At 43.1% G+C, this 15,370-nt stretch overlaps 2 protein-coding genes across 2 annotated transcripts; both read right to left on the bottom strand.

Annotated features, from left to right (window-relative positions):
* Positions 1–11,862: 11,862 nt before the first annotated feature.
* On the bottom strand, positions 11,863–12,532 carry LOC131290665 (uncharacterized). Its single transcript, XM_058319829.1, has one exon. The coding sequence runs from the start codon at positions 12,478–12,480 to the stop codon at positions 11,863–11,865; it is 618 nt and encodes a 205-aa protein (XP_058175812.1). The 5' UTR covers positions 12,481–12,532.
* A 104-nt stretch (positions 12,533–12,636) lies between these two features.
* Positions 12,637–14,975, bottom strand: LOC131290664 (uncharacterized). Its single transcript, XM_058319828.1, has 2 exons — positions 14,765–14,975; positions 12,637–12,779 (listed from the first exon to the last, which is right to left on the bottom strand). Exons 1-2 carry the CDS (start codon positions 14,973–14,975, stop codon positions 12,637–12,639), a joined length of 354 nt encoding a protein of 117 aa, XP_058175811.1.
* Between the last annotated feature and the right edge of the window lie 395 nt (positions 14,976–15,370).

Here is a 15,370-nt window from a genome sequence, read left to right as displayed (position 1 = left end):
AAACCATATATCTTCTTCAAGCGACGTCTTATTGTGTTCCTTACCCCCCCGCACCCCTTTGTGGGAAGGGGTGAATTTCATTAGCAGCTTGTCGTTTGTAATTTGTCTCGTTTTCTCGATGTCTTTTCCCCCTACCCTCTCTTGGACAATCTTGCGTCAGATACGACATGGATGAAGGTCATGTGCGGTGGCTTGAGTACAGAAATATAATGATGAAAAATGGGTGAAACAAGCAAAAAAAAAAAAAATAACCCATTGAAACGCGCACACCAAAGCTCGGTGTGCGCAAAAATAAAAAAAAAACAAAACCAAAACAACAGAAGGAAAACTTAACAGCTCCACCCCAAAAAACAACGCCTTTCAAAGTGCAGCCTACCGGCAAGTGAAGCTAAAACCAACCCGAACTGTCGGGAGGAAGGGGTTAATATAGATTGCGACGCGGAGGGGAAAGGGTTTTAGAGGTCAAGGGAAACGGATTGTTTTGCGCGAGTTGCGAGTGTGTGTTTGTGTGCTTTTTTTCCTGTTCGCCTCCTTTAATCTGTTTTTGGCGCTCGCGCGCAAGCATTCAATCGAACGTTATCCTCTTTTGACGCAAGGAATTCGCCGTGATTGTGGCAGCTAAGTAAACAACCAAACCAATCCACTGCGATTATTGCTGTTGTTTTCCTCGTCTGCACAGTGGTTAGCGAGGGTGGACGAGCGTTGAAAACAAAACAATAAAAATTTTGCCACAACCGCACACAAGTGTTGTTTGCTCGAATCGCCAAGCAACAGAACAAGTAAAGTTCAACAATTATTGACACGTTGACTGCCACATCATCCAAAAAGGGGGTACAAAATTAAATAAACGTGTTAAAATCTTCTGTGTCGCAAAGTTAGCCACTAAAGCGCTGATTTTTTAAGGTTGATACAAAAACCGAACAACAATAGAAACAAACAAGTAAATAACAAAAACTAAAAATCTCTTTTATCCTAATTTTATTTTAAGTGCACTGTATGTTTTCCCACCTAAACTAAAACTTATCATTATAGCAGAAGTAAAGTAACTTTGTCGTTTACTTTCAAGGGTTTAAATATACTTCCGTGGTGAAAGTGAATCTACTTCAAGCCTGGCAGGTTTCTGGCCACCTTTGCCAATCGCTTCTTTCCTAAAAGGGCCTCCGTTTCTGGCCCGGCTAGGTTGTTTTCTCCTCCACCCCATGTTCGCCACCTGGATTGCTCAGGCCTTCTGCGATGATGAGTGTATTGTTTCGTGTGCTGGTTCGTACCTTCTAATATCAGTCTTCTTTGTGCAGTTGTTTTTTATTTGTTTATTGTATGCGCGCACGCGATTCACGGTTGCGCGTTGTTGCTCGCGCTGGGTTTGGTTTATTTTCCTTCTGTTACGTTACCCTGACGTTGTTACCCGGGGTGCTTCGAAACTGTACACACTGTTTTCGGCTCACTCGACACTCGGGTTTCGAATGTTTTGGAACTTTGTTTGTCTGCCCCGACTCACCAGACGTGCGCATAATGGCCGGCTTTGGAGTCTATAATTTTCCAGATTGAGTAACTCTTCAACTTTGCCTAATCGGTTGGCGCGAAGGCGAAGAAGTAAACCTGTATCAGCTTAGCACCGCAGAGGGCGAAGATCACAGTGCTTACCTTTTTCGCACCACCGCACAAAGAGCTCACGTATAAACATACTTGATCGACGTTGCCCGCACGTTCAACTAGGTGACAAATGTTCAAAAATCACCATCGTTTGGATTACAAAATTAACAGGTCATGCTACATTGCGATTACAACGAAAACATTATTTTATCCGGACAAGGAAATGGTACTTAAAAGACATATTTTGTACATTTTCGTTTGTGTAATAAAGTGAATCATTTAACGCTTTACCTAATGCTTCTTCATGCGTTTTTCAATTCTTCTTCTTTCACTTCACTAATCTGTTTTCGAGTTGCCTACAAGTCATCTATGGATATTGCATTAACAGTTTTGTTTTGTTGTTCTAAGTGCATCTTCTTCAATAACATGTCATTACATTGTTGTATATTTTAACTCATTTATGCGATACTATTCGATGAAATTGAACAAAATTTAACACAGTATTGATCTAAATCACAAAAAAATCTCATAAAACACTGAGACTGTGAAGGGGTTAATAAAGCATATGACAATCAACAAAACATTCAATAATTAATAATAAAAATTAGTACCCGACGTTTGAAAACAGTCATTAAACCTGAACAGAAAATCATTGTTATCAATTCAAAGTACTCAATGGCAGATACTTGTTTTTTTTTCTAGTTGTTCCAGTAAACTTTACGCACAGTGTACTTAAAATTATTGTAGTGTTGATTAGATTACAGTAGAGCTCGGGAAATGACGAAAAGAATGTTTAAAATATTTAACTTACTTATTTAACAGAAAAACAAGATGGCGGAACGCATTTCTTCGGGATCTGAGCAGGAAACATGTTATTGTTTGTTAGAACATCTTGATGAATAATAGTGATACTTAAGTCGTTGAAAGGAACAGGAAACTGGGAATATAGAGCAATTCAGGCTATTCAAAATACAATAAAATTTGAGATTGGAATAAAGTGGTTCCGTTGAACAGTTCGTTGAGCTAACACGACCTTGTAGCAAACTGCCGAAGTTTACTGCACTTTCTGTCGTGCTGAAGGCCGTATTTCCCAGTTCCTCAGTGGGAAGATGCACTGGGAATAACAGATATGACGGACGCCTCTTATTTAAACAATTTTGATTTGAATGCGAACCCTTGGAATGGCTTTCAGAACCGGGACGTCAACAAGATGGGCCGGAAAGGATGTCCTTCGATGTAATTGAAGGGATGTAATGCTCTGTCACTCGCGAGGACTGAAAATCTCGACTTACTCAAAGAAGGAGAGAGAAATGAATAGACCAAAGAGGTTAATTGTAGGTTCGTCGCTTATTTTGTTAGTTTCTAGTTCATTTACATGTTTTTTTTCTCCAATATCAGTGCACCGGATGAAAAAACAATTCAGCTTCCCTCCGTCGAGGAACGGAGCGGAAATCAACATCTAAAAGGGAAGAAGGAAATTATGTCCTTAAAGGGACGGAGTAAACCAGCTGTGGTGCCATTTGCAACAGTCCTTTTTTTTTTTTTTTGCAGGTAAATGTTCAGAAAAGGTGGCGCACATTAGCATAATTCATATGTTTGGATGCTTCAGCACGAACGTCCCGAAGTCCTAACCTTTGTGTTTTCTCTTTCTCGCTCTCTATCTTCTCCACCTTTAGTCTTCTTTTTTTCGTTTCTGGGTCCCGGCTTAGCCACATCCGTCATGTGGCGCTCCTTTTGCAAAAAAAAAAAACCAGCCGAGTTGCAACCTTTACCAGTTTTACAATTTTATGCTGATCTTCAAATCTTCACTTCCCATCTCCCGACCGCTCAGGGATAGATGTGTGCGAACGCGGGGTGTGGTATATGCATTGCAAACACACACGGTACCGCATTCATTACTCTCCACGTCCATGTTTTCCGTTAGCTCCGGTTTTCCCGGGTAGAGATTTTCGGTTTCGTCAGTTCCAGCGCAAAGCAGCGGCGCTAGCAATTATCATACCAATCGGTCATTGGGAGTTTGGTGACCCTTGGCCGGGGGGGAAAACTCTCCCTGTCATCATACTTTCTCGTTTAGTTTATTTCCATTCGAAACGAAAACGATTTTCCTTGTTACCTTTTTTTTACCTGTGAATTTGTGTTTTATTCCTTCGCATTTTCGCTTGAAAATTTTCTACGTATACATTCAAGCAATACGTGTTCGGTGTTTTTATTACATTAGTTAAAAAAAGTGCCCCTTTTTTGTAATTTTGAAACATTTAACCCTTTTAGTTTATGATCTAGCGCGAAATTTCGGATCGTTGTTTCGGACGCGACAAATAGTTACCCAAACGGTGACAACGAAGTGCGAGGATCAAGAGAGAGATTTTGTTTATTTCGCTCTTATTTATACTTTTCTAGGGAGAAATGTGTGCCTAGTGATTGGTGCTTAATTTTATGTCAAGGATCAATCGACTGGTCTAAACTCAATGTTTATAAAAAGTACAAACATCCTCCGCCCCCTTGACGTAACGTCAACAAAAACCTCGTGGATTGTAATTGATCTTCGATAGCATACATTCGATAGCTGGCTCGTTCCGAACCGAATCGAGGTAGGTTCTCGTTGGTAAAAACAATGCTTCATAGTGTTCTTCTGCATTTCTTTTAGATATTAAGTGGCCTCAGTGACTCGATAACAGTGTGCATGGACTTGTGGAGCCTACGGGTAGATGAAGTGCGAAACTATGCCTATCTCAATGCACCCGTGCGAATATGCTGTATTGTTATTATCTAAAAGGTTTGCATCGGCCTGTGCGGTGTACAGCTATTATAACGCGTGAATCTTCCTTGTAGGAATGCCTGACGTGCCGACGATCGCTGTCGATTCACTATTCGATGCTTCCGGATACCGGTTCGCGATCGACGCTGGACGTTTGTTTCTCATCCGTTCAATCTCCGATACACCGTTCAACAAAGCACGATAAGGATGCTCGTCCGTTGCCGTGAATGTGTGTATGTGAGTTAGTGTTTACAAAGTTTTATGCGTAGGTTCATTGCTCACAGCTTGCGTCGTTGAAGTGTGGAATGTTCCCGTAACCACCCGTGTGATCGTTAGGCTTAGGTACCGCGTAATTGTGTGTAAATTTAACCGTGAATTCGCTTGTGACAATTGTTGGTCTGTTGCTCGCAGCTGCCGTTATTGCAGTGGAGAATATTCCAGTAGTTGCCGAGTGATCGATAGCGTTGCAGATCGGTACGCTTCTCGCAGCTGGCTTCGTTGCAGTGGAGAAAGTTCCGAGTTTGTTCGCTTGGTCGATAGTTTTGCAGATCGGTTCATTGCTCGCAGCTGGCTTCGATGCAGTGGAGAATGTTTCGAAATCTATCGTGCGGTCGCATACACTAATCGCCGGATTATTCCTCTCAGCTGGCTTCGTTGCAGTGGAGAACGAATCGGGATAGTGTTGTGACGTGTTGCGTGTGTATGTGAGTGCGCAGCGGTGCATCATAAATAGTGCGGTAGTAAATAACATAACGAAGTAGGATCTTTTCGCGGGTAGTTTTACGATACAATTCGATAACATGAAGTTTGTCTAAACTTGCACGTCTACGTCCTAATGACTTCGTTTTGACTTGTGCAGAAAGTTACGTATTAAACAAAGCTCGAAAATTTGCGTGTTTTATCCACTTCTTCGTTAGTGGGCTTCTTGTCCTACGGCAGCTTCTTGCACTTTTCACAGAGACGTTCAAAAAACGAAAATCTTAAGCAAGAACATGGTCTTGTTGAATGACACGAATGAATCTTTCGTGACGGATAATTGATACGAAACATAAACTATTCTCGACGTAAACGTAATGGAATCGGCGGTCATTTTGAATTTAACGTTACGATGTTGCGCGGTCCGTTAGAGTTTTTTACACTTTCCTATGCGTGGCTTTTAACAACGATTGATATTCACGAAGACTTAAAACACACCAAAATTCGTGAACATCCTGGTCACGGCACCAATGATCTAGCGCGAAATTTCGGATCGTTGTTTCGGACGCGACAAATAGTTACCCAAACGGTGACAACGAAGTGCGAGGATCAAGAGAGAGATTTTGTTTATTTCGCTCTTATTTATACTTTTCTAGGGAGAAATGTGTGCCTAGTGATTGGTGCTTAATTTTATGTCAAGGATCAATCGACTGGTCTAAACTCAATGTTTATAAAAAGTACAAACAGTTTATATTTTTTAAAGTAATAACTTCTGATTTTAATGCTTAAAAAAGTCGCGAAGTTTATTTGACCTGTTAAGCAATCGGTTATTTCCGGATATTTGACACAATCCTTCTTCTTTTACATTTTATTATTTTATCGCTTCTTTAGAATTCTTACCGTTTTTAAAACTTTTGATAAGAAGCAAAGTATGTATACAAAATTTCGTTTGTAGGTATTCGACAATTTAGAAATCTTCTTGTTGTTTACCTCATGACTTGGCTGAGTGTGTTTGTTGAGCTGCACGTGCTGTCGAAAGAATGCGAAGCAAAAGCCGCTAAAACCATCTAAAAACAAAATAAATCTTTCCAGTTGTTTACAATTTTGATCGAAGGCCTCCGGATAAGCCTTGTACGTATAACAGTGTTTTGAGAAAAAAAGCATGAGCGTTGCGGAAAAAGATGCTTCCAGTGTCGTTGCAATATTTGCAGATAAACCTAGTTCACTTTACCGATGAAAAAGGCAAATAGTGATAAGTTTCCGATCGGCTTGGGAGCTGGAAAAACAAGTTTGAAGACTGCTGCGCGACACTTTTTGTTGATTCGGTGCAAATGAAGCGCAATAGAACTAGAGTCACGTAATGCCGCGTTTGTGGATAAACTTGCGGGCGTCTAAATATGCACCAGGAGCAATTCCTGTAGCATCTCCCAAGCTTTTGATTTATCTCTTGTTAGGCGCTTCGTCACGGTTGCCCCTTCCCCACCACCGTCACGGTCTAGATCGTTGGCGCGTTTCGTTTTGCTTTTGCTGCAAATCGTTTTAGTTTTTATTTTTAACGCTCGCCAACGTGCGATTTGCTCATACGGGACGGCCTTAGCGTCGCGGTGCCAACCGGCGGGCTGTTTTTCATTAATCCTAACCACTAAGCCTACGCTTGCCGGTGGGAAAAAGGTGGGAAATTCGGTTCGGTGCGGGTATTTTCAGGTTCCGGAGGAAAAATGCAACTCGCAGAACACAAAGTAGTCGGGATGCTGAAGATAATTGTGAGAGGAGTAGGGATTTAGACGGTTTAATTACCAGTTATTGGCTTCATTTGCTAGTTGATTCAAGTAGTTGGAATGAACGATACGTATAGACTATCTTTACGTAAATTATACAGGAATGATTATTTGTTTTACCTGTTGTTGACTATTTTGTCATACCAGGGATGGTTTCACAGGATTTTTTTTTAATTTATAGAATAAAAATCCCAACGGAACCTATTTTCCAACTATTTTTGTCGAAAAAGCTCATTTTTAAAATAACTTACCATCAATTTTATCTTCTATTTTAGGTTCGTACTATTTAATGCTACTGTTAGGCAACTGGACACGTCGTCTAAAGCGCTCTTTTAAATGCATTAAAGTTTTGTGCTTATCTCTTGCACATTACTTTAATTATCTACTTTAGGATAACACTTCCTAAAATTTAAAACTGAAGAAAACTCAAGTATTTCTTTCTTTGTTTGACGAACTCTTCCTTGTTTCAGGTTGAGTTTTCCGTTACTACCACCAACCGGAGGGTGATAGTAAAAACCAACTTCGTCTTTATCGTCCAACTGGGACGCGGAGCGCATAAAAATGAAACAAAAATTTACAAACGAGGCCTCAATCAGCGAAGCCTAAGTTTCGTCAATTATACGCAATTAAGGCCTGGGAGGCGCTTCTTACATCCGCACCCATGGCCACCACCCTCCTGCTTCTCGTTCGCAGCACGTCAACGCCCGCATTCGGTGTCTTCATTTTCGAACGGTGCTGCTGCTGCTGCTTCCTCGAGAGTTAATTGAGAGCGAACTGGGGAGGAGGAGGAGGAGGAGAAGGTGGGTGTTCCATTTCATTTCGTTTCATTTCATTTTCCGTTTTTCTTTCACCTCAATACTTTCCTTGTTTTCGGGTAAGGTAATCATCGATTTGTCTTGTATGCAATACGCTGTTTGCAAGGTAACGTACGTGACGTCTTTATGTTGGTGGAGCAAAGCCTCGCCTGCTTCAGAACCGACTTGAAACATAGTGTAAAACACAGTTGAATTGATCATCTGTCATCAACTATAGTTAACTCGGTTATATTTTATTTCAAATCGAAAGGTTCGAAGCTAGCTTTTGGAATTTTACTTTTTAATGTGAAAAACAGTTTGGCATCGATACTTCAACTAGCTAAGATAGATCTTCTTGTGCCTGCTAAAAAAAACACACATACACACACACACATACACACGTACATATCTCGCCCAAACCATCCGATCCGTGTGCTTTCTGGTGCGTTAATTGTCCTAATAACGAACTAAGTACGGCAATTCGCCCAGTGGCCCATTGCTTCCGAAATTGCCTTTCGCTTCCGATTAGCCTCAATTACTGCTTGGTGCTTGCGCGTGTGTGTGTGTGAACCTTCCTCCCCCTCGCGTGGGTGACATTTGGATTTTTCCGCCCTTTCGCGGAAAAGCGCGGTGGAGGTTCCGGGCTCCGGGCGCAACGGTATTGTTTTTCCTCCGCTCGGCCATTTCGACCGTTGCTTTCGTTTCGCTTCTTCCTGATATGTTGTTTCGGGATTTTTTTTTTCAGTCATCCAGCCCGGTAATTGTTTTTCTCTCGTAGCCTGGCAATGAAATGGTTTGATTAGCAGCAGCCGCACAGTGGGGACGGTAAAGCTGTTGAAGGTGCAATCAGCTGAATTTGTTGTGCCGAATCTTACAATGGCCCAACATCTGATAGTTAGGTTGGAAAAAGATTCACTCACGTAATCAAAATACTCCGCTTAAAACATACCTGTTGTTGTTTAGATGAATACTTGTGGTTGAAAGGTAAAATAATCGCTTGAAAACAAAAGAACGAAACACTGCTGAACGTAGAAATTTTTCTTAAAAATCTTCTTCCATTTCTAATAATGCAGTTTTACTAATTTCTGCTAAGTGAGATTTTCTTCTTGTTCTGTTTTCAATTATCCCACTTTGAACGATTTTTCTGTGTCTTTATTTTGTAATTCTAAGTAACATTATTGATCGAAATATCGATTTACATTGCTTTCAAGGTTGTAAAAATTATAAATATGTTGTAATCGATTAAATAGAGTAGCTTTTTGTACACTAAAAACACGACCGTTACTGAAACGTCGATTCTGAAACTTTGAATAGATTTGTTTGGTCACTATCTTTTGATAAAATCATCTCATTTTTACAATTAATACTCCCGGTTACTAAAACCAACAAAACAGGTAAGTACACATATGTCAAGGTGTATCTACCAAAGCTGTACAACAAGATTTATACAACTCGAGGAAATCGATGAAATATCAACCATCTTAAATATGTACAAATATGTTAAGGTGTATCCACCAAAGCTGTACCACAAGGTTTAAGCAACACGAGGAAATCGATGAAATATCAGCTATTTTAAATATGCACACACATGCCAAGATGTATCCACCATAGCTGTGCAACAAGATTTATACAACTCGACGAAATCGATGAAATATCAACCATTTTAAATATGTACAAATATGTTAAGGTGTATCCACCAAAGCTGTACAACAAGGTTTATACAGCATGGGGAAATCGATGAAATATCAACCGTTTTAAACATGGCGTTATCGTAATTGTTAAATTCGAACATAACTCTCAAGTAAAGAGTTAAAACCATAATTCTTTTCACAATATCGGCTTCAAGCTAGTATGTTATAAAATTGTTGTAGATGAATGTTTTTCATATAGCGATTGTGATATTGATTTTCATCGATTAGTCAGTTAATGTGTTACATGATGTTATTTCTACAATCATTTGCAAATATCGGTACTGACGTGCCAGGTTGCCGACCACTGGTCAAGCAGAAGCTCGGTAAGTAATAGGTAAAAAAAGGGGTGGAAATCCCCCCTCCCCCCCCAACAAAAAGCTAGCTACCTCAATTCGTTCTGGATGTGCTCCGATGGGCGCACCAAAACCGTTTCAAGAAAGAGCGCCAGTTTGTTCGCCGCTAAACGGAACGCATCGATACGAACGACGAGTACGCTAAGATGCTCTTAGTTGCCGAACAGCAACAGAGGAAGGAAGCACAGCATTTCGGAAATGCTAATTGGTCGCGAAATCGTCCGTGATCCATTTTATTTTGGTTTTCTAGCATTCGGTCATGCGTTTGTCAAATTAGCAGCGCGCTAGACATTCTACGCGAAAATAGTTTTTCGCATCTTACCTAGGAGCGGGAAAAAGGTGTAAATAAGTTGACTCCTGTGAGTCGTGACGAGCGGTCCAGGAATCATCTCCGTGAACGTGAAAATAGGTCGACGAGAAAACCTTCCGCTTGTCTCTGCCCTCGTTTTCGCGATCGTTGCCTGCGTCGCGAATTGTTTGAAGCACCTTTTGGGACTTTGGGTTTTCCACGGCTAGCAGCCTGATCCTTGATGCTACTTTTTGTATTTGCGCTGGGTTTTCAACGATTTGAAAACTCCCCTTTTGCCCTTGGTGTGGTCCACCACCTTCCGTCGTTTCGGGGGAGGGCCCTTTGCAGCTCATTTTAATCCGGTAAATCCTTTCCACGAACCCAAATCCCCCCTCCCTCCAACATTTCGATCGAAATTTCGAAATTTCGAAAATCCGTAAAACCGGCTCAGATAGCCGGCACTGATTCGGTTTCTTCCGGTTTGCTGGGTTGGCTCGAAGCAGAAAACCGCAAAACCCACAATTCCACAAAGACGTGATATGGGTGGCTTCCGATCGGTTGGGGTGGAGAGGGGGGGACCCGGTGCGCTCTCGGTGAGAAATGATTTATAATGCTCGCATGAGTGCGCGCCCCTGCCTTCCACTCCGGCCTTCTTTCATATTTTCATTATCAACTTGTTGTAGCTTTTGCCGGACGGTGGTTCGTGTTTGCTTTTCGAAACGGAAACTCGACCGATCTTCCGATTACCGTTACGTCTTGAAGAAGAAGAAGAACGTTTACAGTACGCACTCACACGCGATTGCAAGAGCTAGAACGTTCCAATGTTTTGCTTCCATCAGTCAAAATGCGTTCTGGTCGGCAGGTGGAAATCATTTGTAAACAACCGGTTGCTCGATTTATTGTTGGTTGAAGACGTTTTTACTGTAAACATATGAAAATAAGACAACAACAAAAAGAAAGAGTACGACAGGAAAATAAAGAACCAATTACTAACTTGGAATTGTCAAAGAGTAAGAGTATTGTCCATCCGGTTTTCTTAAAACGAAGCTTTGGTTTTTATTCTTCTTTTTATAGGAATTCCGTTACGTTTTAAGCTATCTTCTAAACATATTCAAACTAGTGATGAGCACTTTGGAATGGAATCCGAACACCATCTTTCTAAAACTACATCCGAATCCGAAAGAATACTAGATTCGACTCCGGAAGCTTCGGTGAATCCGGATGAATCCGGATGACTCCGGATGAATCCGATTAATTTCTGATAGTTCCGGTTGAATCCGGATGGATCCGGTTGAATCCTGTTGTATCCGGTTGACTCCGGGTTGAATCCGGCTGAATCCGGCTGAATCCCGTTGAATCTGGATGAACCTGGTTGAATCCGGTTGAATTCGGGTGAATGCGGCTGAATCTGGATAGATCCGGTTCAATCCGGTTGAATCCGGTTGAATCCGAATGAATCCAGTTGAATTCGGATGGCTCCGATTGAATCCAGATGGCTCCAATTGAATCCGGATGAATCCGGATGAATCCGGATGAATCCGATTGAATCCGGATGAATCTGATTGAATCCGGCTTGAATCCGGTTGAATCCTCCTTGAAGAAATTCCAGTTATCTTGGATTTGGCAACAAAGGAAGCTGAATTAGACTTGTACTTAAGAAAAGAAAAGAATCTATTGATTTAACTCGTATAAGGCGTAGAATATAAGACAACGACATTCTTCAATTGCTTGTATGAGTATACCTTTACTCTTCACGTTGCTATGAACTGTGATGTTTACAGCGCATGAAAATGAAGGAACCTTCGAAGTCGGATAGAAAGATGATAAGAATTAGCTACAACTTTGACACTCCGCTTGACAGCAACTGATTGACATATATTTTATTTTGCTCCTCTTTTCCCAAAAATGTAACGTCACAAATCTTCCGCACTCAAGCGTTCCCCGCACTCCTCGGTATCTTCTAGCAGCGATTCGGAAGGATTTAGTCCGACCGAACAGAACGCGTTCGCCTCCGCACCCCCGTTGCCGTCCTTCCCCTTCCGTTGCTGCCAGTACGCAATCCACTTATCTTCTTCCGCCTCCTGTCCCGTTCCCTCCTCCTCCCGCTGCCCGGGATGGCGGATATCGGTAACTTCCGCCGCTTCTGTCGCCATCTTACCTGGCTGCTTCTCCCCCTCCTGCCCCTTCCCTGCGGCCACCGGCGACGGGAGGAAATCCGTGCCGCCGGCAATCAGGTTAGCGAACACGCTAATTGAATCTGTCACCGTTCGGTGGGCCGCGCCCGCTTTCGGTGGGCCATTTTCTGCTCCTTCGGTGGTAGTTCCGCCGCCGGTAAAAGGTCGCCCCGCCAGCACCGCCACCTTCACCCCGTCGGGTGGGTTCTGCAGCAGGTACTTGTTCGTCTGCGCTTCCTGCTTGAGGTAGGACTGGAACTCGTGCCTGAAGTAGTCATTGATCAACCGCCAGATGCCGGTGCTGTAGGCGAGAATGACGGCGATGAAGAAGAAGCTGCGAAAGGCGAGCTGCAGCATGATGTTGGCTAGTTCTAATGTGTTATGTGTATCAAAATCCACTAACTATCGTCCCCGGTAATGTCTTTTGCGCTTCACTTGACCCCAAACGGTTTTGGTTTCCAGGTTTCGCTTAACACCGCACTACGAAAAACATTCACACCCACAGAGCGCGCTCTACAGCTCGTCCTCAGCGTCGTCGTCCTCGGCGAAGATGAGCGAGCGCAGAATTTGGTAGGATTGCTGCATCTGCGGCCAGGCTATCGTCATAAAAACCACGACCGTGTTGGCGATTACGAACAGCTTCATCATTTCGATACCTGCAGAAAAAAAGCAATCGAGCAGTTAGAAAGCAATCGAACGGGGGCGGACGTACACGTTGACGCTCCCGGAAGATACCAAGAACCCGGCATCACTTGTTTGTGTTGTCGCTTTTTTGCCAATGCGCTATCTTTCGAATCTCCTCTCTTTTTTATTTGCTTAAAAAAAAACGGAGGAATCGAATAAAACTCCAAAAGACCAACGAACGTGCTTTGATAGCGAGACGTTTTAATTTCCTTCCTCCATTTATTCGCTTTGTTTGCGATTGCCTCCAACTAGTTTTCAACTTCGATCGTTTGAGGCACTCATAGTCTCTTTGCTTTGGAGATGACACCGGATGTCGCAACAAGGTTGAACATATAGTGAGGAACTAGCCTGAAGTCCAGTTGGACGTTGGATGCAGCACTCCGAGGAGTTCTTCAATTCTCAGATTCTAAGAAGTCTAACTTAGACTCACAAACTGTTAGTCAGCTGACAGTGATGGAAGAAAAAGCAGAGGAGACGCCTATTGAGAGCGCGAGAATTATCGAATCGAGAATCGAGAAGTCGATATGTAGAAAGGAAATGTTACCATATTGAACTGTCGACTAATGTCCCATATTCTTACTCGATTTACAATACAAACTGGTTCTGGTAGGAGATAGTTGAAAACTGTCAAAGAGGATTGACGATATGGACCACTAATCGGATCGTTACTATGAAGTATGTCTCCAGTTCATCAGAAGAGTACATACCAGCTCTCAGCATATATTTTGTGTCAAGAGCGCTTTTGAACTCCTGACTCGGAAAATGACCACTGGGGTAGATGAAAAACTTCCGAATCCGTAAGAACTACCAAGGCGAAGACTAATACCAAGAGATTTCTGGAAAATATCCGCATCCGAAAGAACTATACTAAGTCCAAGACTAAAACCAGGAGATATCGGGATCCTGGTATTCGTTGAAGATATTCTATCGAAACAAGTGAACGTGGGAGTCAAATCCTGGGCTCAACTTGGGGTTCGAATCGCTATGACGACTAGCAACACTTTTACCCACTCTTCAATCTTTTGGAATTCGAACCCATGGTTAGGATTCAAATCTCTTTACATATCTCTGAGTCATATCTTTTAAAAGAGTTGTTATTCTCATCGCTAGTTTGCAGTGTGGTTGTAAATAAACTTTGGAAAATGTGAGTTCATCATAGTTCTCAGTTTCAAGGTAGCCAGTGTTTGTTCCCTGGTATCAAACAGTTTTGAAAATTCAATCGGAGAACGTAAACAAACTTGGGCTACAAGCACACAACGTATGTACTTGTTTTGAAAATGTATTTTGGACTACAAAAATCTTGTAATACTTTGTTTTTCTTCTCGCTCAAGTAATTCCTTGATTTGGCATACTCAATTTTGTAGCAAGCCCATCCAGAGATAGTTCACCATATGTATTAGAATATGTCTTCTGTGATGAGATACTTTTCTCCATTCCTTTCGAAGTGAATGAATATAAAACGGCACGACAACATATCTCCGTTCAACTGAACCGCTCTCTTCTGTATCTGCTTCTGTATCTGCTGTGGTCTATCCGTCGATATGTGTCTCTTGTCACACCGATGTCATTTGTATTTTTGTACACTGGTCAATAAATTTGGTGAGCAAACATTTGGCTTCGCAACCCCGCATCTCACTGCATTATGGATGGGATGGAGTGAAATGGAGCGTTTAGGGGGAAAGGGAACCCGCTCGCCCTTTCTCTGCCCTATTTTGGGTAAGTTGATACTCACACCCACACACACACCCACACTCTATCCGTACCTTGGCGAATGCCATGCGGCCATGGATGAAGTGGGAAGTGCGAAATCCAATCAATCCCGCCCATCCCGCCCTTTGACCTGCCGTTGGTCGTCTTGTGGGCTCGTGCCGGGAAGGATCATCACGTCACCCGTTCCCGCCGACTCATCTTCACCCTCTCCTCCTCCTCCTCCTCCCTCCCCCCCACCAACACTCACCTTCCTCCGATCTCAAGTATTTGCCAAATCCGGCATTCGTGTCCTCCGCGTCCGGGTCCTGCAGCGCTCGTTGGCCACCGCCTGCCTGCGGGCCGTCCCCCCTTGCCGGGCCGCCCTTCCGCTGCTGACCAGCACCGTCGAGCCGTCCACCGCGGCGAGTCCCTGCCGCCGCCTGTCCCTTGCGCGCGCCAGAACCGGCTGCCGGTGGCATGTTCTCGAGTCGGGCCGCTGTTTTCCTTCGATTTTCTCCCCCCCCCCCCCTCCCTCTCCCCCACACCGTCGCTGCGCTGCGTCCCTCTCCCCCGCGATACCTATATCTGTACTACACGGCGCGTCTTTGCTATCCACTAGCGCTACAGCGTTTTACTGGGCGCTGGTCGTCGGCTTAGGGCAGCTTCCTGTACCCATACCGCTTCCACCCATCCCCCTCCCCTCCTTTTAAGCGCACTGAGCAGGATTTGTTTGTTATTCCGACGTGTTTTTGCCACCCAAAAGCCAACAGCTGCTCGGGGGAAAACAACCTGCAAAGAAAGAAAGGGGGGGGGGGAACAAGTTGAAAACAAGTAATATCAGTAAAGCCCAGCAGCAACTTCATTACGTTGGTCG

Source organism: Anopheles ziemanni, chromosome X (genome assembly GCF_943734765.1).
Source record: "Anopheles ziemanni chromosome X, idAnoZiCoDA_A2_x.2, whole genome shotgun sequence".
NCBI lineage: Eukaryota > Metazoa > Arthropoda > Insecta > Diptera > Culicidae > Anopheles > Anopheles ziemanni.
The sequence above is the reverse complement of the archived record's forward strand: the minus strand, read 5'-3'. Positions and strand labels throughout refer to the sequence as shown.